Source organism: Mugil cephalus, chromosome 1, assembly GCF_022458985.1.
Source record: "Mugil cephalus isolate CIBA_MC_2020 chromosome 1, CIBA_Mcephalus_1.1, whole genome shotgun sequence".
NCBI lineage: Eukaryota > Metazoa > Chordata > Actinopteri > Mugiliformes > Mugilidae > Mugil > Mugil cephalus.
The window spans coordinates 51,216,562-51,240,071 of record NC_061770.1 but is presented as its reverse complement, the minus strand read 5'-3'; the positions used below and the strand labels follow the sequence as shown (position 1 = coordinate 51,240,071).

Sequence of the window (23,510 nt, the reverse complement as noted above, 5' to 3'; positions counted from 1 at the left end):
TCTGGTTGGCTGTCTACTGTCTTTTACAGGTGTTTGGCTAGGGCTATGGCCTCTATTTGCCATGTTGATCTCCTACCTTCTACCTACATTACTGTGGGTTCATGACTTCACATGTTACATGGTTTCTTCATTTACTCTCACCATGATTACTACACCCACTAGTGGACATTGTTACAATGACATGTAACTGTGAGCTGCTTACATGAACAACCTGTGGGGTCACTTTTGTCTTCATAATATTTATCATGAAGTGTTACTGACACTGCTATACGTAGCACATTAAATACATTTATGTATAACAAATAAAATCAGAAAGACTTTTCAGATACCTTGCATAACCATTCTTGACAAACAAAGTGAAACAGCCGTCCGGTTTTGAATATTAAACCTAGAATGACCTTCAGTTGACTTGCTGGAGGGAAAACTGCACCGGCACACAGGACACACAAACAGCAGACAAGTGTGTCATTGTCAGCCAGGCTCGTAGTATTAACCACACACACACACACACACACACACACACACCGGAGGTAAGTTGTAGATAGGCAGCATTCCTCTTCCCATGAACTGTAATTATAAAAACAATACACGTCATCGTCATGTTGATATTTAAGGCATGACATCAATGTGAGAATGTCGCATGTTTTGCAGACACTTATTAACAGTAACCACATGGCACACAATAAGAACTTTCCTTAGAAATCCACACTGAAAGCCTGAAGCAGCTACATAACTCCAACACACACACACACTGAGGCTAATAGAGAGGCTGATGAATGATGCACTCCACCACAGAGGGCATCGCACTACAGTAACACCCTTTCATTTTCAGCCGCCCACTCACCAATTTACCTTTGTCTCTTGCTTCTCCTTTGTTTCCTCATGTATTCTCCCAGTGCATTTCTCCATATTTTTATTCCATTAATAGCGAATCAATACTTAAAATGAACGTGATCAGTTTATACTTACTACCTCGTGAGTGAAAAATTTCCATAAGGTCCAAGTTCACGAATTCTGACGTTTACTAATGTACTCAAAAAATGGCAGACATAGATGTTAAGTACTTTATCGTAATTTAGTCGTATAGAGTTTTCTCAGCAATTTTATAATATGTCTGATATTCCCAACAACCTCATCCTTTAATTACGGCATTGCCTACATTACGTTATTCTGTACTAACTTTTAGCCTCATGTTACCGCTTGAAGGTCAAGCATTTTGTGTATGCAACGCAACTTCACATGTCATAACCATAACCTCACAATTTCCAGGTGGAGGCAATAGAGCTAGAGACAAGAAGCAATTAGTTTATCTTAGCTAGTAGGTATAAACAGCTAGCTATGCTCCATTTACAAATCAAATCATTTACAACTCCTACAAATTCAGGTCAGTATTTTACATAATAAATCTGGTTTATTTAGTAATGTTACATTAACAGTAATGTTAATAACGTGTTAATCCAAATTCTTTTTAACACACATATTTAAGGCGCATAGTTAACCAACAAACACAGGTTCTGTTTTGTTGTCTGTTCTGGTTCTGCCCAGTAGTTTCGGAAATCAAGACGAAATCAAAGCAGCAGTAACACTTTGGAAAGCAAGCAGAATCTGAAGTGTGTGTTTTGAATAATTCACCCTGTGCAGTGTAATACGCTCTGTAGCATAAAATCTTCTAAAATCTCAAGGGCAAACACAAGAAGAAACAGCTGAGAAGTTGATAAGAGTAAAAAGTTGAACAAATGTGCCTTCTGCGTACATTTAAAACAGATAAAGAAGTATGATACATTTGGGTTAATCACATGTTAACTATGGAAATCCTGTGATTAATCACAATTAAATATTTTGATCTCTTAACTCCCCTAGTATACTGATGCAGAAAACACAGAGGAATCTGTATGTAATTACAGCATCACATGACCTCATGACAGTTTCAGGGCTACAGGTAGGAAATGCTTGACTCACAAAAGGTGCTCAATGACACCTGTCTAGGGGTAATTTTTTAGCTATGTGTAATATCCCAGCTGATCTGACCCTGAAAAACAAAAACTTCTCTGGCCTGTAGGCAACTGCTGGCACAGACAGAGACAGTCTCGTGTTCAGTCTGTTTCTCAACAGCAGGAGGAACATGTTTTATGTTAATTAAAGAGTTTCCCTCAGCTGGGTTTCCCTCGATTTAGATTAAGTGTTTTTCATGACCTCCCATCCACTCCAGGCAGCTGCACTTGTGTGTGCCTCTGTAGTTTAATGTACATATCTTCCTGTTAATTCGTGTATCAAGTGTATCAAACTATCGTATAGTATGTACGGGAGAACATATAGTATTGAATAGGATCACACACACACATACATATGTACATATATGTGGATGTGTGTACAGTAAGTCACTTTTGGACTTGCTGTTACAATAACAATAAAAATATCAATGTGCTTGCTAAAAATTATGTTTTTTTCTTGTTTACCGAAAACATAAATACGAAATGCGACTTAGCTATTATGCTATTAAGCTAATGATGCACTATTAGTCAAAAATTTGGACACTTCTCAATCAGTTCAGTGAGAAATACACTGTTGCCCATGAAGTTGGAATAATTTTGTCACGGAAAATTATTGTTACTGGTTTTTTGTTATTGTTATTTTCATGATCTGGCATGAATTACTAGATTTTACAGGGCAGGGACAGTGTGTTCACATAACACACTCATTTACTAACTATGGCAACATTATGAAACTTTTTGTGGGCCAGCTTTTGTGTTGTTTAATGTCTAAAAATATGTTGTCAGACGTCAGTAAATCATCGCATATTGACTTAACAGATATGAGTGAAAAACATCATGATCATTTTACATTTTGTGATGAAATTCGGAGATTCAGAGATTTTTTTTCCACTTTCTGAATACCAGAACAAAGTAAAATAAGTTAAAACCCCAAATCATGCTTTAAATCTAATCTAAACATCTAAATTTTTTAGTGCACTGTGGGAGGAGGTTGGGGCGGATGTGGTCGCACAAAGCACACAGCTTTAACCATAGAGACCAGTTTTCAACTCCAGACTTATGTCCACAGACAGGTTTAGGCAACAAACATGGCATCCTGTTTAGGCCTCTCAAATAAAGAGGCTGCTAACCTAAAGGTACACAGGTGGTAAATAAATAAAACATTTTATCTGAAGTCACTGTGGAGCTCCTGTATCTTTCCCTAAACTGATTTTTCAGAATCAAAATTTTCTATATATATATATAGAAAAATAGAATTTGTGGCTTCTCTCTAGAGTATGTCTGCTCACATATGATCAGAAAAATAAATTAAGACGCAAAATTGTCATTTAAACCTATAATCTGTCCTGGGACAAGTGCTTTTTCATGCCAGTATCGTTTGTGGTAAATCTTTATCTCTCTCTTTCTTCTCCCATCTGCTGTTAAGTTTTAATTTTTACGACAGAACTTTGTTTGAGTCTAAACCAACTTAGTGGATAAATCACGTTCAATTCAGCTAATTGGAGGTTGTGCATTACTGTATGTGCTTGAGCGTAAAGTCCCAAGAGGAGGAACTACTCCCACTGCTGCCACATGACAGGAATGAAGTTAATGAGGGTGAGAAACTTCAATAATATATATATATACACTGTATATACATATACACAGCTGCAAACAGCTACAGCTTCATTTTCCAATTTGAGCATAAAACAAGAAATACTGAATTCAGTTGGAAAACCATGTAAACCTGCACCCAGTATATATGGGAAATGAAGGCTCACAGAAGATCACTTTTATTTTATGAAACTGAGACCTTTCTGACACCTGGAAGATTTTATTTGATTATATAACTGCAGATTGCGGCGTTGAGTTTAACATGACAACAAGCACTGCATATGTCAGTAACTTCTCCCATGAGAACAAGACGCTCCCTCCTTCGTTCGGGCTCTCCAACGACAGAATTTCCAGAAGACACAGACAAACGAGCTCATTTAAAAGTTTTGGGTACACTGAAATGTCAGCCTGAGGGACGGCGGCTCCAGTCAGACACACAATAGATCCAACAGAGAGGCAGATGGCGAGCTGATTAGTCAGGCTCGTCTCCTTCTTTTATTTTCTCAGAAATCTTTCAGGAAATTTCCTCCTGGGCAACTAACACTTTGAGGGACATTATAAACTGAGTAGGCTACGTACAGGCATGTCACATGATGTAGGATACATTGCAAAGTCTTATTCAGCTCCAGGCCTGTTAGCATAACGTTTGGGGTAACAATTATTCCACTGATGTACCTAATGAACTGGCAAGTGAGTGTATTTCCCAGTAAAGCACCGGAAACTCAATTTTCTTCTTCAAAAAGTGCAGAAGTACAACCTTAGTATAAAAACAAATGTTAAACTTGTGAAACAGTTCAAATGAAGAGACAAACATCTTCATGGTAGTAGCGACCTTCAACAAACAACATTAACACTCATAGGCCTTCTGCTTCAGACATCATGCTCTGAGTGGGTGTAAAGGACCTTTAGCAGATAAATAACAAAGCTGCGTTTCTTATTACAATGAGCACATGCTATTAAAGTTAAAACAACACAGTCTTTGTGAATTAATACTGAATTTACAGTGAACAACCCATTTTCTGAACAGTTGTTAAACTCATTGAGGAGTTTGAGTGAAACAGGTTCTTTGTTCATAGATTTCATGTTAAAACATGTCATTCTGATCGTGTTTTAGTAAAGTTCAGTTTTGATTGTCGCAGCCCTGAATCAATTATTGAACTAATTGGTCAAAAACAAATAATGATAACTTATTTGCAGAAGTGGTCATAGTAAGATGTTGTATTATTAAATCAATACGTTTTGGTGACATTTACACTTTTAAAGTGTTTGGTGATATGGAAAGATAAAGTTGTGTTTATGCTGCTATCAAATATGTCACTGCAGATAAAATCAGATACTTTGAGGAAGAGGAAGTCTTTATGACGATCAATGTGCCAGATAAACTGACAGAAATATGGAGACAGCAGTTCAAAACAGCACTGAAATGTTTGTTGATCAGATGAGTGACACTGGTTCGCTTCAACAAAATCAAATTAAAGATTGTTTTTCTGTTAAATGAATCCCTCTACACAGCTGCACTGTCTTCTGGACAGAATACAAGGTTCAATTCAGTGATCTAATTCTGCAATCCAGTCAGACCAGTAACAGTGTTTACACAGAGAACACAGAGATAGCATAGACTCACTGAGGCATCTTGTATTTCAACTGTGGTTCAGATATAAAGACATTTTCATATTCCTAATGTTGTGTTGTGACTGGTTCTGGAGATATGTGGTATTCCAACGATATGACCCCTAGTTGGCAAGTCTTACATACATGCAGCTCTTCCCTGTTGTCATACATTTCAAATCCAGTGTCGTCACTCATGTCATGTTTTGGATCTCCCTCAGACATGGACTAATCTCATTGTGCAGTCTTCCAGATTTGTCATGCGAAACCACTTGGGAAACGTCATAAATTTAAAAAATCGATCAAAGATTTTTCAAAACATGATCAATTTCAGTGTTTTTTAAACCCACCCTTAACATACAAATACAGATTTTATATGTATTTTATATGTAGATCTACCATATTTCACAGTGCAGACTGCAATATCACACACTATGTTTACAAAATGAAGGTTAAAGCCAGATGTTCACTTTTATTTTGAGAAACTGGAACTCTTCTCAAAACCCAAATGATTAAAGCATTTAAAGTTTCTGTTCCATCGGTGGGACTGAGTTTAACAGCACCTCCTAACAATGACGAGCTCAGCATTTGTCTGTAACTTGGGATCAGACCTAAAAAAGCCCAGTTGGTTTAACAAGAAATGAATCACTGGACACAGCTGCACTTTCTGTGGATAAAGTAGAAGATGAGTTACAAGCCAGCGATGAATTCTGTATGACAGTCCAGTAGGTAATATACTTGTACACTTCGGACACAGAGCCAACACAAGCAGATGTTTTGCATATGTGGATGCTTGACTCATCCCCAATAAATGAGCTTAAACGCGGCAGAAGAGGACTCGTGTTCAAGCTTAGAACAAATCTATGTGGACACTTTAACCAAACCACAAACCATAAACACACACACACTGGTTTGACTCATCCTGCTATCAAACATCTGTTGCTCTTATTATGTCGCCATTTCCCATCGATCATCATGTGTCTTAATATTGCTGGTGGTTTGTTGAGGGTGCGGTCAGACACATGGAACCTGCTCAGAAACAAAAAATGAAATCAAGTGTATCCTCTCTTGCAGCTATGGATGGATAATCTCTAAAACCTAGACCTGAAGAAAGCCAGGTGGTTTTGTATCGTGTCTTTATGTTTTTTTATGATGTTGGGTGGTTTGTCACTGTCGGCCATATTTTAGCTTCTGTGACTATAGCTTTTGGGGTTTGTTCCACATAGTTGCTGTAGAACTAGTGTCGAATCGGCAGGAAAATAAGTCGGTAAAAGAGACATCTCTGATTGTCTGATCAGAATGATCCTTAGAAAGGGAAGGGACAAATGTAAACAAAACGACAAAGTTCAAGTTCAAGAAGACAAGAAGACCAGCGTAGTACATCTTTTTGTAGCTCTTGCTAGCTTCCTAATATGGCTAAGCCATGTGACCAAAAAATAAGATATTGATTTTTGTCAGTGCTATGGATGAGTTACAATTTTCAAAAAATGTTTCCTTAATTAAATCTATATGGCGTATGTGATATTTAATATCAACAAACAAGAACAGGAACAAAAAGGCAGCAGTACAGTTCCACTCCAGTTCTACTGGTTGACAATGAGCAGAGAAGCATTCATAACGAAAATATTACAGCAAACTTGTTATAATACACCCTCTATTAATCTTCATCACATGGGGTGATGTTGGGAAATGAAGCCGCTAAAGTTTTGCTAGGACGTAGCTAGCATTGGAATCTCGTAGAGATCCACATTTGCCCCATTCACTAGGCTCTTTAGTTTCTGCCATTGCTTTGTTGTGCCTTTGACGATTGAATAGGAATTAACTAAGTTGGAGAGTTCGAGTACCAAATTAAAAAATTATTTTCTTCAAGGTTTTCCTGAGATGTTTTATCACAAAGATGCGACTTACCCACAGTACATTGGTAGGTAAGGACAACCTGAAAGTATGATGCATTTGACTGTGGCTGCCGCAAAAGCTTAGTGACGACTTAAGATACTCTTCATTAAAGGAAAAACCTGCCTCCCACTGAGAGTTATAAATTATATTCAAATGGAAAAAAATATTAATAGAGAGAAAACACATCACTTTCATCCAGAGAAAGAAAGTTGCCGTATGTAAGCAAGGCATGTAAGCAAACACAAGTCCCAGTAGATAACTTTACAACATGAATATCAACAAGTGTTACAGGCTGGCATATGGCTATTTCCTTATGTTATATTACATAACATATAAATACATCAACATTCCATTATGAAGCAGCACCCCCTTACTACTGCGTAACGCAGGATTGTTAAGAAAAGTGTTGCCTCATAAAACAACTATAATATTTCCATGAGTTCATTGTGTGCATTGTACAGCTCATTTACTGTTTGCCTCTTCAAGCGCTAATCATTTCCAACAGCAGGCAGCTGTTTTCTGCAAACAAGCCCTCACTGTATGCCTTATAAACAGCAAAACAGCAACGCCAGTGGCAGCAGATACTGTAGCTCCTGATATGAGCATGGATGAAGAATATTAGGGAACAACTACAGGATGTAGTTTTTGATGACTTTTTTTTATGTCGCGAAACATGGGACATTGACACCCCTAGGGACTTTGGTAATATTTTCCAAAAAAATTTAAAAAACAGCTGAAATGGGGGCAACTGGACTTGCACAGTGTCTTGAGGACATTTCATCCAAGTAGCTCCTTAGGTAGTTTCCTTCTACAATGAATGGTACTCTAACAACCCATGACTGACCAGTCTCTTCGGGTTTCTGATGGACAGCATCCACAGACATTACTACTTAAACTCCCCACCATTCACTTATAGCAGGAGAGGCTACTTGGATGAAATGTTTTCCTGAAACTCAACCAGCCCAGTTGCATTGTTTCCACTTGTTCAACTGATATACCATGCCCTGGATGATGGAGAACCTTCACTGACAAATAAGCCAAATGCCTCAGTGTTCATATAATGTTATTTTAATACAAGAAGCCAAATTATATGACTAACTCTTTGTTCATAAAGTTCAAGTGTGAGCTGAAGCTCCAACAACAATCACTGTCGTCATAATCCTCCTGTGACTGTGTGATGCTGCAGCTTTCCTCTTTAGGATTTTGGAACCCGCACTGCACGACAACATATAGTATTGATGGTCAATTGAGATGACAGTGCGGTAAATCGAGAAGCCGGCTGGGCACGTGCAAAGGGCGGACACACAAACACACACCGAAAAGATCCTACCTTTAAAGAAATGCACTCTGAAGGAGGTGTCCGTCTTCTCCTCATCCTCATCATTGCCCGTCCTCCCCTGCGCTGGGGATCGCCTCCTTTTCCAACGCATCTATCTATCTATCTATCTATCTATCTATCTATCTATCTATCTATCTATCTATCTATCTATCTATCTACGTCTACTCCTTTACCTCCCTCTTTGCCTCCCTTACTAACTCTCCCTCTTTCCTCACCCCTTTGGTTACACTCCCTCTCATGTGGTCTCGCTCTCTCTCTCTAGCAGCAGCAACAGCCCACATAAAAACTCAATCCCATCTCATCCCGTGTGTGTGTGTGTGATTTATCTCTCCGCGTATCTTCGTAGATGCCCACATTACACTTGTGAGTATTATGTGTCAGCATTACATATCAATATATATCGGTGTGTGTGCGTGTGCGTGTGCGTGTCCTGCCTCTGCCTTTCGTCACACTGCAGTTAGTTCTGCTGCATCAGCCTGCCAACACACACACAGTCCAGCAGAGACAAACAACCATAACACAACACAGAAAGCAACAGATGCCACACAAACAACACACTTCGCTAACACATCCTTGATTTTTGTACTCTGGATTTTGAGCAATAGTTTCTAATGCAGTTGTCTTACGTCACAAGTTCTAATACCGTGTGTGTTCATGTAACTCTTGTTTATTGTTAGGCCAGGTGCCAAAGACTGCAGTTCCTCAAATGGCCACTAGATGCCCCATAGACCTCCATGTCCAACTTTACAACGGAAATAAACATGTTTACAGTCTGGTACAAAGCCAGTTCTAGTCTAGTTAGTTGTAAACATATGGACACAGCAAGTCAATACAAAAGAACCAAGGCCAACTATGGCGTTCCCTGTGACCAACAAGCTGTACCCACAAAGACAACAGCTGACGACTATGGCCTTTGTTGGTATGTACTAACCGAAGTTTCCATTTACTAGTAACAATGTGGCGACAAGAGACCATGGAATGTGAACAAAATTCAGTGAGTTGTGACAATAAGCGAAAAAAACTTTAGCGGCTTTTGGTGAGTACCAAATTGAAGCAATGAGGTAATGATCATGGGGAGCAATTAATACAACTGACTGACATATGACACTAAAATAAATGCTACAGACAAAGAAATACATTCTGCATGTAATTTGGTATTCCTACAACCAATTAGAGCCAATTTCTTGCAAACAAATTCAACTCCATGGCTTTCGGATGACATTGCTTTCGTGGACATGTGTCCATTTCCATGTCTATGTCTTCTGTCCATCACCACATAAAGTCTGCTCAGAATGATTTGACTGGCCCGGCACATCTTTGTAGAAGATTATCAGCATGGAGCATAATAAGCTTCACCAATCAGGCACAAAAGCAGAGTGAAAACAGAATAAGTGTGCAATGTGATCTAGAAATTTGGATTTTAACCCTGTCCCTTTGTGTGTTGCTCAGTGGTTAACCACCTGCATGATAAGAAATTCCTCACATACCGTCCTTAACTATGTCATAACCTATAGTGTCGCAACTTTAAAAAACATTCAGATGCTCTGCACTATAATCATCAAAAGGAAAGGCTGTCTGCAGTGTAATGAAACAAGTCTGAGTGTGACAGGGCAGAGATCCTGCTTCACACAGGGCAATAATGAATACAGAGGGCAGATGGAGGGCATGCAGCATCACACGCATGCACACAAACACAAATACGTCCAAACACACTGCACAGTTGACTAAATAAGGCTCTATTTATACCAAAGTAAGCTCATAAATCACAGTAAAATCCCGCTAATAGAATTTACAAACACAGTTATTTGCTTCTGCATGCTTTGTCTTCACTGACTGTCAGAGAAAACACGTTCAGCTGCATATGTCGCCCTCAAGTAAACATATATGCAACAACAGACTGAATACTGAAAGCAAACCAGGGTAACCATGACTCATAGATGACAGCAAACTCTGAGTGCGAACAGAGGATATAACAGGTCTGCGTTGTGTTTACAAACACACACAGTGTTAATTCACACCACGTCCAAACTGCAGAGCATCGTAGTTGCCAGGTACTGGTAGCAGGAGTCATGAACACGGGCCTCGCCGGGGTGTCTGGGTCCATGTGTTCCGTTTCAGAACTGCATGTTCTGTAAAGCTCAGCGTCCTCTCCTCAACGTCCTGCCAATAAATACTTCCTGATGGCAGCCAGGCTTCAAACTCTCTCTCCTTCTCGACTTTCTGGTTAGATATATAGACTGTACATAAATATGGACAATGCATCCCCACTACCGTGTATTGGTCAAACTGTTGCTATTTTCCCAGGGATACGGGCAGTGCCTTGTGAGTTCTGAGTCACACTCTGATTAGTAAGATCTTAGAGTGTAGCCACGAGGAATCACGACATCGATGACCCACCCACACTTCCATGAGACTCACTCACTTTTTTATTTGATTAATAGTTAGTCCTTTCTACCTCCACCGATTACAGGGAAATGTTTTATTAATATTTTTCCTTTTTTTTTTTATTCTCACAGTCTAACGGAAGCACTTCATGGAGCAGTTGGTATCATGTAGTCATCACATCCTGTTTCTATAGCATCACAAAACTTATCGGAAAAATGGTCACTTGATTATGCATCAGTATTATATTAACTGCCTAAAATTACCTTGATTTGCAGCTTGTTTAACATGTACTTTAGTGTTCTAGTTTGGTCCAAGTCTCATCCACTAACATGGAGAGGGTGCAGCTTATGACATATACTGCAGCCAGACACCAGGGGGGGCTCTACCAAGCTCTGGAGTATCTGGTTGTTACAGACAGTGGTCATGTGAGTTGAAGGTGGGCAAAACCATTTCCTTTCACATTGCAACTCTTTTCACATTGTCATTTGAGACAACTTTAAAGACAGGTTGATTTTACCATTTAAAATGGTGATTTGTTGTGGAAGATATGGGTGTGCATATGTCAATGAAACCTAAACAAAACTTTAACGTCTATAAAAATATCTTTGTCATTGGTGATTTCTGGCTGCACCTTAGGAGTAATTTGAGCTTATCACAGAGACTGTGTTGTCCTGGATATGAGTGAGTTAATGGAGCCATCACGTGTATGTTGTGTGTATTCAGTGTTAACAGTGTGCTTCTCTGCCCAGTTTTTCTCTCAGGGCCGTCATGGACAAAGGGCTGGCTGTCAACACCAACACGCTTAACACTGGCCAAGGCATGCTGTAATGGTGGACGCAATCACTTCCAGATGACGGACAGAGAGGAGAGTGTGCAAGGCCTTAATTTGAGAAGGGGAGGGAGAAAGAAAGATGGGTATAGGAAGATAGCTGGATGGCACAGGAAAGAAGATGAAGTAAAAAGTAGTAGAACGAGATTATACACTGATCAGCCATAACATTAAAACTACTAACAGGTGGAGTAAATGTCATTGACCATCTTGTGACAATACAGTGTTCTGCTGAGATCTGGCCTGTTGGTCTCAGCCTTCCTGTTGATGCTATCTAGACATGTAGCACCCACCTAGACCAGACCAGACCCCCCCACCCCATAGCAGTGACACTCCTTGATGGCAGCAGCCATCCCCAGCAAGATGCAGCCTGACACAGGAACAACTCAAAAATGGTTTAGGAACAACTCAAAAAACATGAAGAACAGCACAAGGTGTTGACCTGGCCTCCAAATTCACTAGATCCCAAAGTGATCAAGTATCCGTGGAATGATCTACAGAGGCTAAAGAACTTAAGTCATAGGCGGGGTTTCCTGGAGGTGAAAGTCTGGGGAACTTTGCATCATATGTCAGTCAACAATATCACTTACACAATAAATCATACTATAGATTGATTGTCACCCCAAAGTTGAGATTAGTTCAACTTCTTTCATGGTCTGTTCTGTGTGTACGGCACCCTAAAGCAAACAGGACACCAAAGAACATCAAAGCTACATGGAATTCCACTTGCCTGCATGCTTCACCATATATTCCTTTTTGTAGTGTAGTCTCAGTTGTTGTGTTTACACTCTGCTGCCGTCATACGGTCTACATCTGCTCTTTGAACAACATGTCTCCAGTGAGACACCCTCTCTCCACATCCACCGCCTCCCCTCTCTGATAGGAATCTATAGGAGATAGTACAAACACTGTCCTTGGGTTAGCACCACAGAGAAAACACGGAAAAAGAGAAAAGACATGTTGAAGGGAGGATGGTGGAATATCTGCACACATCTGCGCTTGTAGGAAACTTGCTCATCTGCACATGTACAGTATTTCATCACAGGGCCTCTTCCTGCATTATGTCACTGGAGTTGCTCAATCTCCCCACACTCATGTGTCGTTTCTTATTTTTCATACTGTGGAGAATTTGTAGAATTTTGGGATCACTGGAACGATGTATCAGGCAATTTTTACTCAGAGGACCTTCCAACGTTCACTCTTTTAAATGACTGGAAGAAAATTGATTTTGATTGAGTCCGTGAGAGTAAAACTCTTTGGCTATTACTGAATAATTTGTGAAAAACTAGATCACAAACAAGCCAGAGATGGAAAGCAGCTAAATACTCAAGTCATTTAAAAGTCTCAGTCGTACAAAATTTAGCATTCAGTTGGAGCTAGTGTCATTAAGCTAAGCAGGAAGATTCATTCAGATAATGATGATGATGAATTAATTAAGTCCAACATACAATCCATTTCTCATTGTGACATTTTCATCATTAAATAAAGGATTTCACTACTTTTTTTAAAACTTTATATACACTAATTTCAGGTCCATTGCAATTGAGATTCTTGGCATTTAAAATTGGATTAAAATAAAAATATTCCTAAGGGATTTTTATTTCTTTGCAAAGTAAGTTACACATTTCATAACTTTTCTTCTTGTCAGTCTCTCCCCTTCGTTTTACTCATATTTCTTTGTCTTTCCCCTGCCATTTTGCTCTTATTACGTATTTTTCCACCCCTTTTGACCTTTTTCCGCTCATATTGTTCCGTTCTCTTCCTAGACGTACAAGTGCGTGTATGTGTCTATATCACTGACAAATTGCTTCTGATATTAGAAGTCGAAAAAACATTGCATGCACAGCTAGAAGGCAGGAGGTTGAGAGAGACACACCCACATTGTCTGCATTTCAGTCCTTCAAACGATACACAGGCCTGGGATTGTTGCTTTGGCAACATGTCCAACAAGATAAGTGCAGTGATGAAACCGGATGTATGAAAAGTTTTATCTCACTGGTGTGTAAGCTAAAATGTCAGTGTGTTTTTGTTCACGCGTGTTGTGGGGACATAAATCTGTTTACAGTAACACTGCGAGGACCCGCCTCAATTTTGGGGACAGGAAGCAGGGTCTGTGTAAACCTTAGGTAGAAGAAGGCTATAAGGGGGACACACCAAACTGACTAGAAATAACTAGTGGAACTGAAGGCCGACTGTGACGCTGCCTTACCTCTCCAAAAAGTTGCACTTGAACACGCCACAATGACTACAGCTGACTGCCAGCTGGTGCATATACTTCTGCACCTGTATCAAAGGAGATAAGTCATCTCACCAGCATGTGGCAGTAGTCTAAATGGGAAATGAGAAAAGCTACTGTTAACTGGGAGGCTAAAAACCTGGAGGAAAATAGCTAAAAACCATCATACAGAGCTGGTCACTCCTGAATGAGCTGGTCTACAGCTCATGAGAAGAGCCCATTGTTTGTTATATAGTATTTATACTGTTGAGTGCCTGTGCATTGCTGCTGCAAGTGTGAAATTTCACAGTTTGGGATGAATAAAAGATCTATCTATCTATGTCTGATCTCATCTTCTACTGCCACTTACCCTCACTAGGGTTGGGTTTAGGCAAAGATCTGGGTCTGGGTTGAAATAGAACATCATTGTTACACTAGTAATCATGCGGTTATGGTTGTGAAACAGTCATAGTTTGCATACATTTGCATATTTAAATGTTCAGATGAGAAGAAGATTGATGCAAAACGAGAAGAGCTTTCTGTTACTTCCATTTCTCTTCTCGTACACTGGTTCTCTAATTTGATCAGTCAATCAGGGTGATCTCTCTGACCACCGAGTCAACATGATGAATCATGTGAGAAGCAGCAGACATAACGATGTTGGAAACATTCAGTGGATTTACACGCACGTGAGAAAAACAAATTATTGCCTCAATTGGACTCTAACTGGACAACTTAAGCGCATGTTAACACGTTACCCAGATAATGCGATTGGAATTCTCCGGCATGTATGTGCTTAATCAGACTTCGAGAGGATGACACGTGGGCGCATGTTCCACAACCGCTGTGCTGACATGTAACCCCGGAACAAAAACATCCAAGAAAGCCGGAAGAAGAAGAAGAAGAAGGTAAACAGAGCCGGAAGAAGAACCGTCTGATAGCGGCATCTTATCTGTACCAGAAATAGCACGCACATTGCGTGCAGATGTAATCACGAGATAATTACAAGATGTAATTATGAGATTAAAAAAAAGTGTACTATTATCCGTCTGGTTGTTGTTTAAAATGCCAGTCTACTGCATGAACGACTCTTTTTATTAAATGATGTAACAGGTCAACTGGAAAGGGGGCCATATTAACATGGTATTAACCCGCTGAAAAGATACATATCGCCACCTAGTGTGGAGGAGGAGGACATGTTCCCGTCAGTTATTCGATTTTCTCCGCTGCATGTAAACTGGGATAAGCACCACAATCAGAAAGTCGAACTTCGAGCATAGCTCGATTAAGCTGTGCATGTAAACGCACTGTCAAAACTAAGACCACAGACTGTCTGACACTAGTTCAACTGTCCAATCAGGACATGAACTTAAGTCCTTAAAATGTCCTCTTAAGTGATGGAAACATGAGTCTGTGTGTGTGAAAGGGAAAGGGCCAGGCTTTCAGCCAAGACAGGAAGTTGTTAGTAGGTTTTCCTCTCGTTCTCTTTTTACCTGAATCCAAAACTTGATTTATTTTTCTGCGGAACAACACACACTCAGAGTCTTTGAAGATCCTTTCATTGACTTAATGCATTCCCTAGCCCCTTAAATTAACCCTAACCTAATTGCAACTTTGCCCTTAAACCAAGTCTTAAAAGGCGTCAAGCCTCATATAGTTGCTGGGCCGAGAAAAATGGCCCCACAAGGTTAGTACTCCTCTAGAGTTTGGTCCTCAAAACCTGGTAAAAACAAGAACATTCTCTCTCCCTCTGTCTCTGGGAATAAGACCCAGTGAAAGAATCTAGTTTGATTTTGTGCTGACTTTGAAAACACACATAATCACACACATTATTAACCTCCAACTTCGCCAAGAAAAGTTGCAGAATGCACTTATTTCCGCCACACTACACCCACCTCTTTCAGTTCCTTACCCATGACACCTTTTGAATATATTCGTGTACACCAAGGCCCTTTTATTCAGTATTTATAAGCTGCAGTGATGAATGGTAAGGGTTTAAAATAGAGGTTCACTTCTGCCACTCTGGCAGCTCTGAATACCAAATTAAACTGAAACCCAAATTAGATTACTTACAAAAAAATAAATAAATAAAAGCCTTTCTCCTGTAGAAGTTTCTGCCACTGCTGTCCTCAGAATCACCGGCAGATGAGATACTGTGCAGGAGGAGGACCTGGAGAAGTGAACATTTTGACAGCAGAAAAAGGAGTTGTTCAATGGCCTCAGTCTGTGATAAAAAAGAGGCAAACCTGTGGGATTACAGAAAACCTCCACAATGGAATCAGTTGCCACTGAATGCATCGTTCTGTGATGTCAGAGCCTGCATTAATTTTTTAAAAAAGCAGCTGAAAGCAAATTTCCAAAGAAATTTAAAGAGGATTTGTTTTTGCGTAGGGGATGGAGAGAGGAGGAAAAGAAGTTAGAAACGAGTAGAAGGGGAATTTCAGAGGGGCCAACAGAGAGGGATACTGAGTCATGGGGTTGACATCCACCCGTGGGAACGAGGGAGGAGAGAGGGAGGAGAAAGAAGGGGGAGGTAAAGCCTCTTTCTCATCTATTCATTGAGCATTTGATTAACAGGATTTGGAAGGATATGGAGGAGTGAAACATTCGCTGCACAAGCTGAATGTAAGTTTGATGACTTCAAGTGTAAAGTTAATCCTGACCGTGACTATTAGTTTTACACCAAACTTCCTACAGAGTCAGCAACAGACAAAACATAAGTGTAAGAGAGTGTAAGAGTGATATCTAATCCTGTGCAGCATTCAAGTAGAAGAGCAGAAAAGAGCACAAGATTTTTAATACATTTTCATTTGTATTTTAAGCTAAAATTTAGCCACAGCATATGCTTATTTTGACGTGTTCTTTTTTTGCTGCTTACTACAGCAAATGTCTTTAAAGTTTAAGGTGATAAACCTCATAGGCTATGATACTGCCACTGCGCAAAGCTAACACCAATATTGGTATGTTACTTAATGTTAATCTTGATAAAAGACTGCCTACCCCTGACCTTTTCCTCAGCCAACAATTGTGTTTCATCCAACAACATAAAGCAACATGTGAAAAGCTTGGCGCGAGAAGATGTAGCCTACTATTTCCTTTAACTGAGCTGCCCAACAGCTTTACTGGTTTGTTCATCAATGGTTAAATGGGTAGGTAAAACCCACCATCCCCTAGACATCTGCAAGACCAAATATTTGGGGAGAAAGCAGAAAATCATGCAATTTCTAAACAATCATCCATCCATTCATGTATTTTTACCAGGCCGGTCCAGAGATTTCTTGGTCTGCTCTGGGGTCTTCTAGTAGCTGGCTGTGCCTGGTAAGCACGGGATAATGGTAGGTGTCCAGGATGGATCTTCACAAGAATTCAGAACCACCATAACAAGCAAGGAGCTCTTCTACCAAGCTCCTTTTGAAAGTCCAAGGTCCTTATCTCAAAGACTGAGCCCAGCCAACCTCCAGAGGAAGTTTTTGGCTGAAACCAAGCTTTCAGTCAAAGAAGGTTCAGAGGGCTGATTCAGATTCCTGTCCTTGAGACTAATGTTGTGACTGTGACATGCCAAGCCAGCGGTCAGGCTTTTTCTAGCATCAGATGGTATGTGAGCGCCTGTGACCCTAGTTTCATCCACACATCTATTTCCAACCTATTATCCAAAGTTGGGTGGCAACAGGCAAAGCATGGAATGCCAGACCTCCTTCTCCCTAGCATCGCTTTCTACTTCCTCCTGAGGGATCTCGACGGGTTCCCAGGCCAGTCCAGAAAATGGATTCTGCTGGTAGACTATAAGGCCAGGAGGATCTTCACTACATCCTAGAACCACTTCAACAAGCAGTAGCTCTACTCCGAAGCTCTTTTCCTAATCTCTAAGACTGAGCCCAGCCAGGAAATTCCTTTTGACCAACATCAACCTTTCTGTCAAAGAATGTGAATTCATGACCATATTTCATGACTAGAACACAGACTGACTGCTAAGTGATCTGCTTTTGGAGGGCCAAATATACCAATTAGCAAACAAATGTGCACTACTACTAATTATAACCCTGTCAGTATTGTACTTACTGTGGCTCAGTAGCTGAGCTAGGTTCACCATGACGAGAGTTTGCGGTTCAGTCCCACACACTGAAGTTATCTTTGAGTAGGACACTGAACCCTGATTTACTCCCACTGTCTGGCGCTGGTGTGTGAATGTGTGAGTGCTTGTGTATCTACTAAAAAAAAACATTTATCATTTAGTGATTACAAATGCATTCTAAGTTAATGAATGCATTAGTTTAAAATAACTGAGAGAGCTGTTGATACCATTGCGTTTTCATATTACAGGCAGCAGTTAAACGCTTTTTAACACCTTTCTGATGCTGTTTAACATTAACTGAACATTAGAGTCGTCATGAATCTAAGATTTATTCGCTGATATTTTCAGACTGTTGTACAGTCAACAGTGCAGTTGAAAAGGGTCCCTGTGAGGCCACACACCTGCAACGACATCATGAAAAGGGACGTGGCCTCTGAGACCACTGAGGGAAAACACCGGCTGTGATGTCAGTGATTGGGGCTTGGGACTCCCATGAATGAAACGTGCTTATAAAACAAACCCGACCAGGACTGTGAGACTGAGTGGAGAACTTCTTTTAAAACTGATCAGAAAAAAACCCACCAAACTCCAGTTCCCATTCACATACTTGGGTTATTCCTGCTCCACTTAGGGTCAACAGCAGCCAACAGCAAATGGCAGGAAATAAGCCGAGTATGAGAAAGTTAGAGAAGAGGTGTTTCAGGGGACAAACTCCTCAAGTTCAGGCCCTTCTGAGTGACAGCTTCCAGTGGAAACTGGACATGCACACATTCCCTCCTGCTATCACGCTTTCCAAAGTGACGACTGACATCCTCTTCCTCTGTGTATCAGTGCGACTCCTCCCCTCCTCTCCGTGGGGAGGAAACAAGCTGCAATCCCTCCGCCGCTTCATTGCGCCGAGGCTCTGGAAGCAGCTCAGGAGATCTGACTCCTGTACAAACTCTGAACTTGGTGGAAAAAATCCTCTCATGCAGGATTGGATCATCTGTTTCAGAGTACGCAGCCACTTTTGCTGGCAGGTGGACGGAGGGGGGGATTGTCAGTGGTTGCTACTAGAGGAAAGGCACACTTTCTCTGCACAAATGAGAGAAAAAAGAATGCACATTTTACTCATCCTAACATGTTTAAAGACCTTAACATCTGAACCTAAACAAACCACAACCACAGCTTGCAGTCACATGAACCATTTAACTTGTGCAATCACAGATTAGCAACCATAATTAGTCACAGCAGGCCTGTCGAACCGGATTTCCACATGTTGAGGTGGTGTACATGGGGCAGCAGTAAAGGAGCTAGGCCGTTTATAAAGAATTAGACTAAAAACTAAACACACAACAGCAAAGGTAAACATATTACATATTAAGGATTATCCACAGCCTTTTATCAAACATCTTTTTAAATTTTTTTTAATTTTACCCATTACAACAAACAGAAGTACAGTGTGCATGTGTACGCCTACTTAAAGCTAATTAAACAATCAACTATGCAGGCCACTTTGAATCATCCCCATATTTGTGTAAAATTAAAATAAAAACTAGCCCACTTTAATATAAACTAAATATTAAACCTCAACTTAGCAGCTTTAAAAAGGTAAACATAAAATTAGGAACGTCCACGTCTTTTGGCAGTGGATAAAGACGTGGATGTGACACATATTCTAGTCTTGACAAATTATATTTAAAAAAACTAAATTAAAAATTCTGTCTTAAAGTATCACCTCATACTCCAAAATACTTGTGCAATAAACAAAAATAAAATAATATATAAATAAGAATTAAATTAAGAAATAGTTGGCAACCTCTTAACCTCTATTCCAGAACATGTGTCAGTCCTTTAAAAGTGAAAATGTACAAGCTAAACTTGTGTAACCAGTAGTTAAATGAATATACTGAGAACAAAGTATTGTTGACTGTCGTGCCGTCTAACAGCTGATGAGGCTGCCTCCATCGAGCGCATAACCCTTCAGAGAATTCCGGCTCTACCCAGGGGTCGCGTTCCAGTTGGTCATTTCTGGTAAACCTCCAAAGGGAGGTGCCCAGAGGGAATCCTAACCAGACACCCGAACCATCTCAACTGGCCCTATTCGACTCAAAGCAGCAACAGTCTGCCCCGAGCTCCGAGAGATGTCTCCATCTCTTAAGGCTGAGCCCAACTACCCAACAGAGGAGCCTCATTTCAGACACTGGTATCCGCGATGCCATTCTTCTGGTCAGTTCCCAAAGTTTATGGTCATAGGTGAGGGTTAGAGCCATGACAGCGCCCGCATTACTGCAGCCACTAAACCAAATTGTCTGTTAATCTCCTGCTCCATTGTATCATCACTTGTGAGCAACATCCCAAGATACTAGGAGCTCAGTCCCAACTCTGGTGATAGGAGGGAACCTTTCCCCATTTTCCGACAGAACACCACGATCTCAGACTTAGAGGTGCCTCAGAGTGATCTCTCTGGCCGAGTAACTCTGCCACTAAATCAACCTGCTGAATTGGCTGAAAAGGCGCTGACAGAAGTCCAACTATAGCCTACAGTGCAGGACAAACTGCCAAAACAAGGGTCACTAGTGCTCATTGACAGCCCAATCTGGTATTTGGGTCAAAAACGTTCAGTTGCCCTGAAGCAGTAGAGCTTTTAGTTTGGATTGTTAAATCAGCAAACGAGGAAATCCAAAATTTGTTCCTTATTAGTGCGTTGTATGTTTTCCATCTTTGCTCAGACAGTTGGAGAAAGAAAGAGAAAGTGAAGTGAGGATGACGATGAGAGATGAAGGCTCAGGCCTTCTCTATTGATTCTTTAGCCATGTGCTGCTGCCCACCTGTTAGCGATACAGTAAGAGCCCACACAAGGTTTACAAAGAAAAAGAGTGAGGATGTTTGCATCTAACACAGATGAGCTCATGGACAGAAATACACTCCATACATACACAAACACACACACGTAAACATACCAACACCAGTGAGTTTGCCTCTGTAAAGTACACTAAAGGATGAGCTGCATTTTGCTTTATCTTTCCTCCTCACGTCTTTCCAGCTCTACATCTGGTCTGTGTTTAGAGGGACTTTCTCTTTTTGTCCTATCATACTGTATGTGATCTCACACACACACACACACACTGCTGACAGCCTCATAAACTCTTGTTCACAGTCAGCTTGCTTTACTTCACGTGTTCACTCTTAAGCTTTAACACAAACAAAGAGAGTGCTGCCTGCAAAAAGTTTGTGCAAACTTTGCAGAGTGAAACAGGTTGGCAGGCACGGTGCAGATCTCCCATCATGCATCTGGGTTACATCTTACTTGCCTGGGAATTGTATCCTGGTGACAATGACGTCACATGAATCCTCAAATGTCCTCTTTCACGTGCATCTCCAGATACTGTTGTGGTATTGAACTAGGGCTCAGAAAGGACTTGTATCATACTCTAAAGTGATAATGTATTGATTTTTATTGTGAAGAACCATCGATTTAAAACCAACCAACTGCTAGAAAGATCACGTTAAATACAAAGGCTTGTACCAAAGGAGCCACAGTATGTGAAGCAAGGCACATCAGGACGTTAGAAAAATGGAGGCAAATCATTTCTGTATAATGAAATGTCACATTGTGTGTTTTTACAAGCTGTGTTATCTTTTCTTTGACCTTTTCTCTTTTAATACATATATTTTCAATATATTGATTTACTAAATATTCTGCTTTTAATATATGTGACCTACAGTGTATCCAGTTTAAACTGAAAAGATTGTTTCAATTTATTATATGCACAAGCTTTGTATTTTGACATGTAGTGTAGTGTATGAAAGGTGTGGACCCCAGGAAGACTAGCTGATTGCTGGAGCATTAATGGGGATCCTTAAACTAAATAAATAAATATGCAGTCAAACCTGCTACTTCCGAATGACTCCTGGAGACGGTTGTTGCATCTTTAGCAGCATCCCCTCATAAGCTTTCATAATTGGTTAGCACACTGAAGACATGAGGCACTTGATTTATATATGTATATATACATAAAATGAATGACATAAATGGTGCTCTCAGTGGGTGGAGCAACCATGAAAATTTGTGTTTGAAATAAGGTCTGCATTCATAGATTTTATGATAAAATATGTTTAGTATTCAAACAGACTAATTAAGTCAGTTACAAAGAGGAAAGGAAGCCAAAAAGGAAACACACATAAAGTGACAGGTAGACTGACAAAACTCCAAAGCACGCATGACATCTCTGCGTTGTCACATTCCACTCTACACACCCACAACAACGTGTTGCCTTCAGGGCCATCTTGTAAACCTGTACATCCCAAGAGCCTAGAGTAGCCTAATACAAAAAAGTGAAGTAGTCTGAAAGAAATGAATCTTATATTCCTCAACAATCTAAAAGCATTCTTACATCAGATGCTGTTTACTGACATGACATGTTTAATGACATGAGCTCCAGCTTCTTTTATATAAAACTAAATTTGTTTAATGTCATTTTAGACTCTAAGTCTGATATTCCCCGTAGTATCTGAGACACCTCACTGCCAGCTGACTGACACCCCTCCAACAATGATAAACCTCTCACTTGCTCACAATCTGAGAATCAGTGTTTGCAGCCACGAACATAAGTCTCCACAAAGCCATGAGCTCATTTCACAAAGTTTGACACAAACAAAAAAAGCTGCTTCAGCTCTCCTGCATCTGCAAGCTGTGCAAACCGACTCCAGGTGTGTTTTTCTAGAGCTGAAAACACTTTTTTTTTTTTTTTTTTTTAATTTCCTCTTACTTCTAGGTGGAGGTTTGCTGACCAGCTCCGCGACGCGCCTCTGCAGGCGGACCACTCTGCCCTCCAGCGCTCCTGACCGGTGGCAGATGGACACCAGCTCTCCCTCCAGCTCCTCCAGGATGCCCACCGAGTGCCGGGACAGATCCGAGAGCTGCCGGAGCACCGAGCACAGGGAGAAGCCGCACACATCCGCCAAGTCCCCGAAAATCTCCGGCTGCCGCTGCGGACGCGCCTCCGGCAGCCTCCTGCCATCGGGCTTGCACACATCTTTCGGAAGTATCGTGCGTTTGCAAAAAGGCATGATTCCTTCCCTCTCCAAAAAATAAAAAATAAATAAATAACAAACTCCTCAGATTGTCAAGTTATTTCCCTGTGGTCCTTCTCCCTCCGGGTGGCGCACACACGCATGCTACGAATCCTCCAGGAGGGAAAACTCCGCCGCTGTTGGAGAGCCTTGGAGCGAGTTGCGCGTCGTGCGCCCTCATTGTTTTTGACTGCGAGCGAGGGTTTCAGTATTTTTTTTTTTTTTTCCTCAGTGGAGAGGAGAGTCTCAGCTGCTGAGAGGACTGTTGTGAAAGCAGGCGGAGTGAAACACACGAGGCTTCCGGTTTAACCTTCAAAACCAAAGCTCGAATTTAGGTTCATCCAAACCACTCGAGCCAAAAAACGATTTGAGGGTCGCTTATGAACAGTTTAACCTATTTCAAAGAGCCATGTAAGGCTGAAGTTAAACCTCTCTTGTTTACCACTGTGGCTCTAAAGTGAAGGAAACATGACCTGTTAAAATAAACCTGACCATCATATGTGAAGGTCTTTCATATGCGTCATGGT

At 40.7% G+C, this 23,510-nt stretch overlaps 1 protein-coding gene across 2 annotated transcripts in view; it reads right to left on the bottom strand.

Annotated features, from left to right (window-relative positions):
- The window catches only part of nhsl2 (NHS-like 2), a 117,754-nt gene extending 94,472 nt beyond the window's left edge, over nt 1-23,282 (bottom strand). Inside the window, exon 1 of one of the 2 annotated variants that reach the window (XM_047590021.1) lies at nt 22,680-23,282. In XM_047590021.1, coding sequence (XP_047445977.1) covers nt 22,680-22,980 — 301 coding nt within the window. In that variant the 5' untranslated portion in view covers nt 22,981-23,282. Of the gene's footprint in view, nt 1-8,418; nt 8,820-22,679 lie in introns of those variants that run through there. The other variant, XM_047590029.1, reaches the window with a different exon arrangement.
- Between the last annotated feature and the right edge of the window lie 228 nt (nt 23,283-23,510).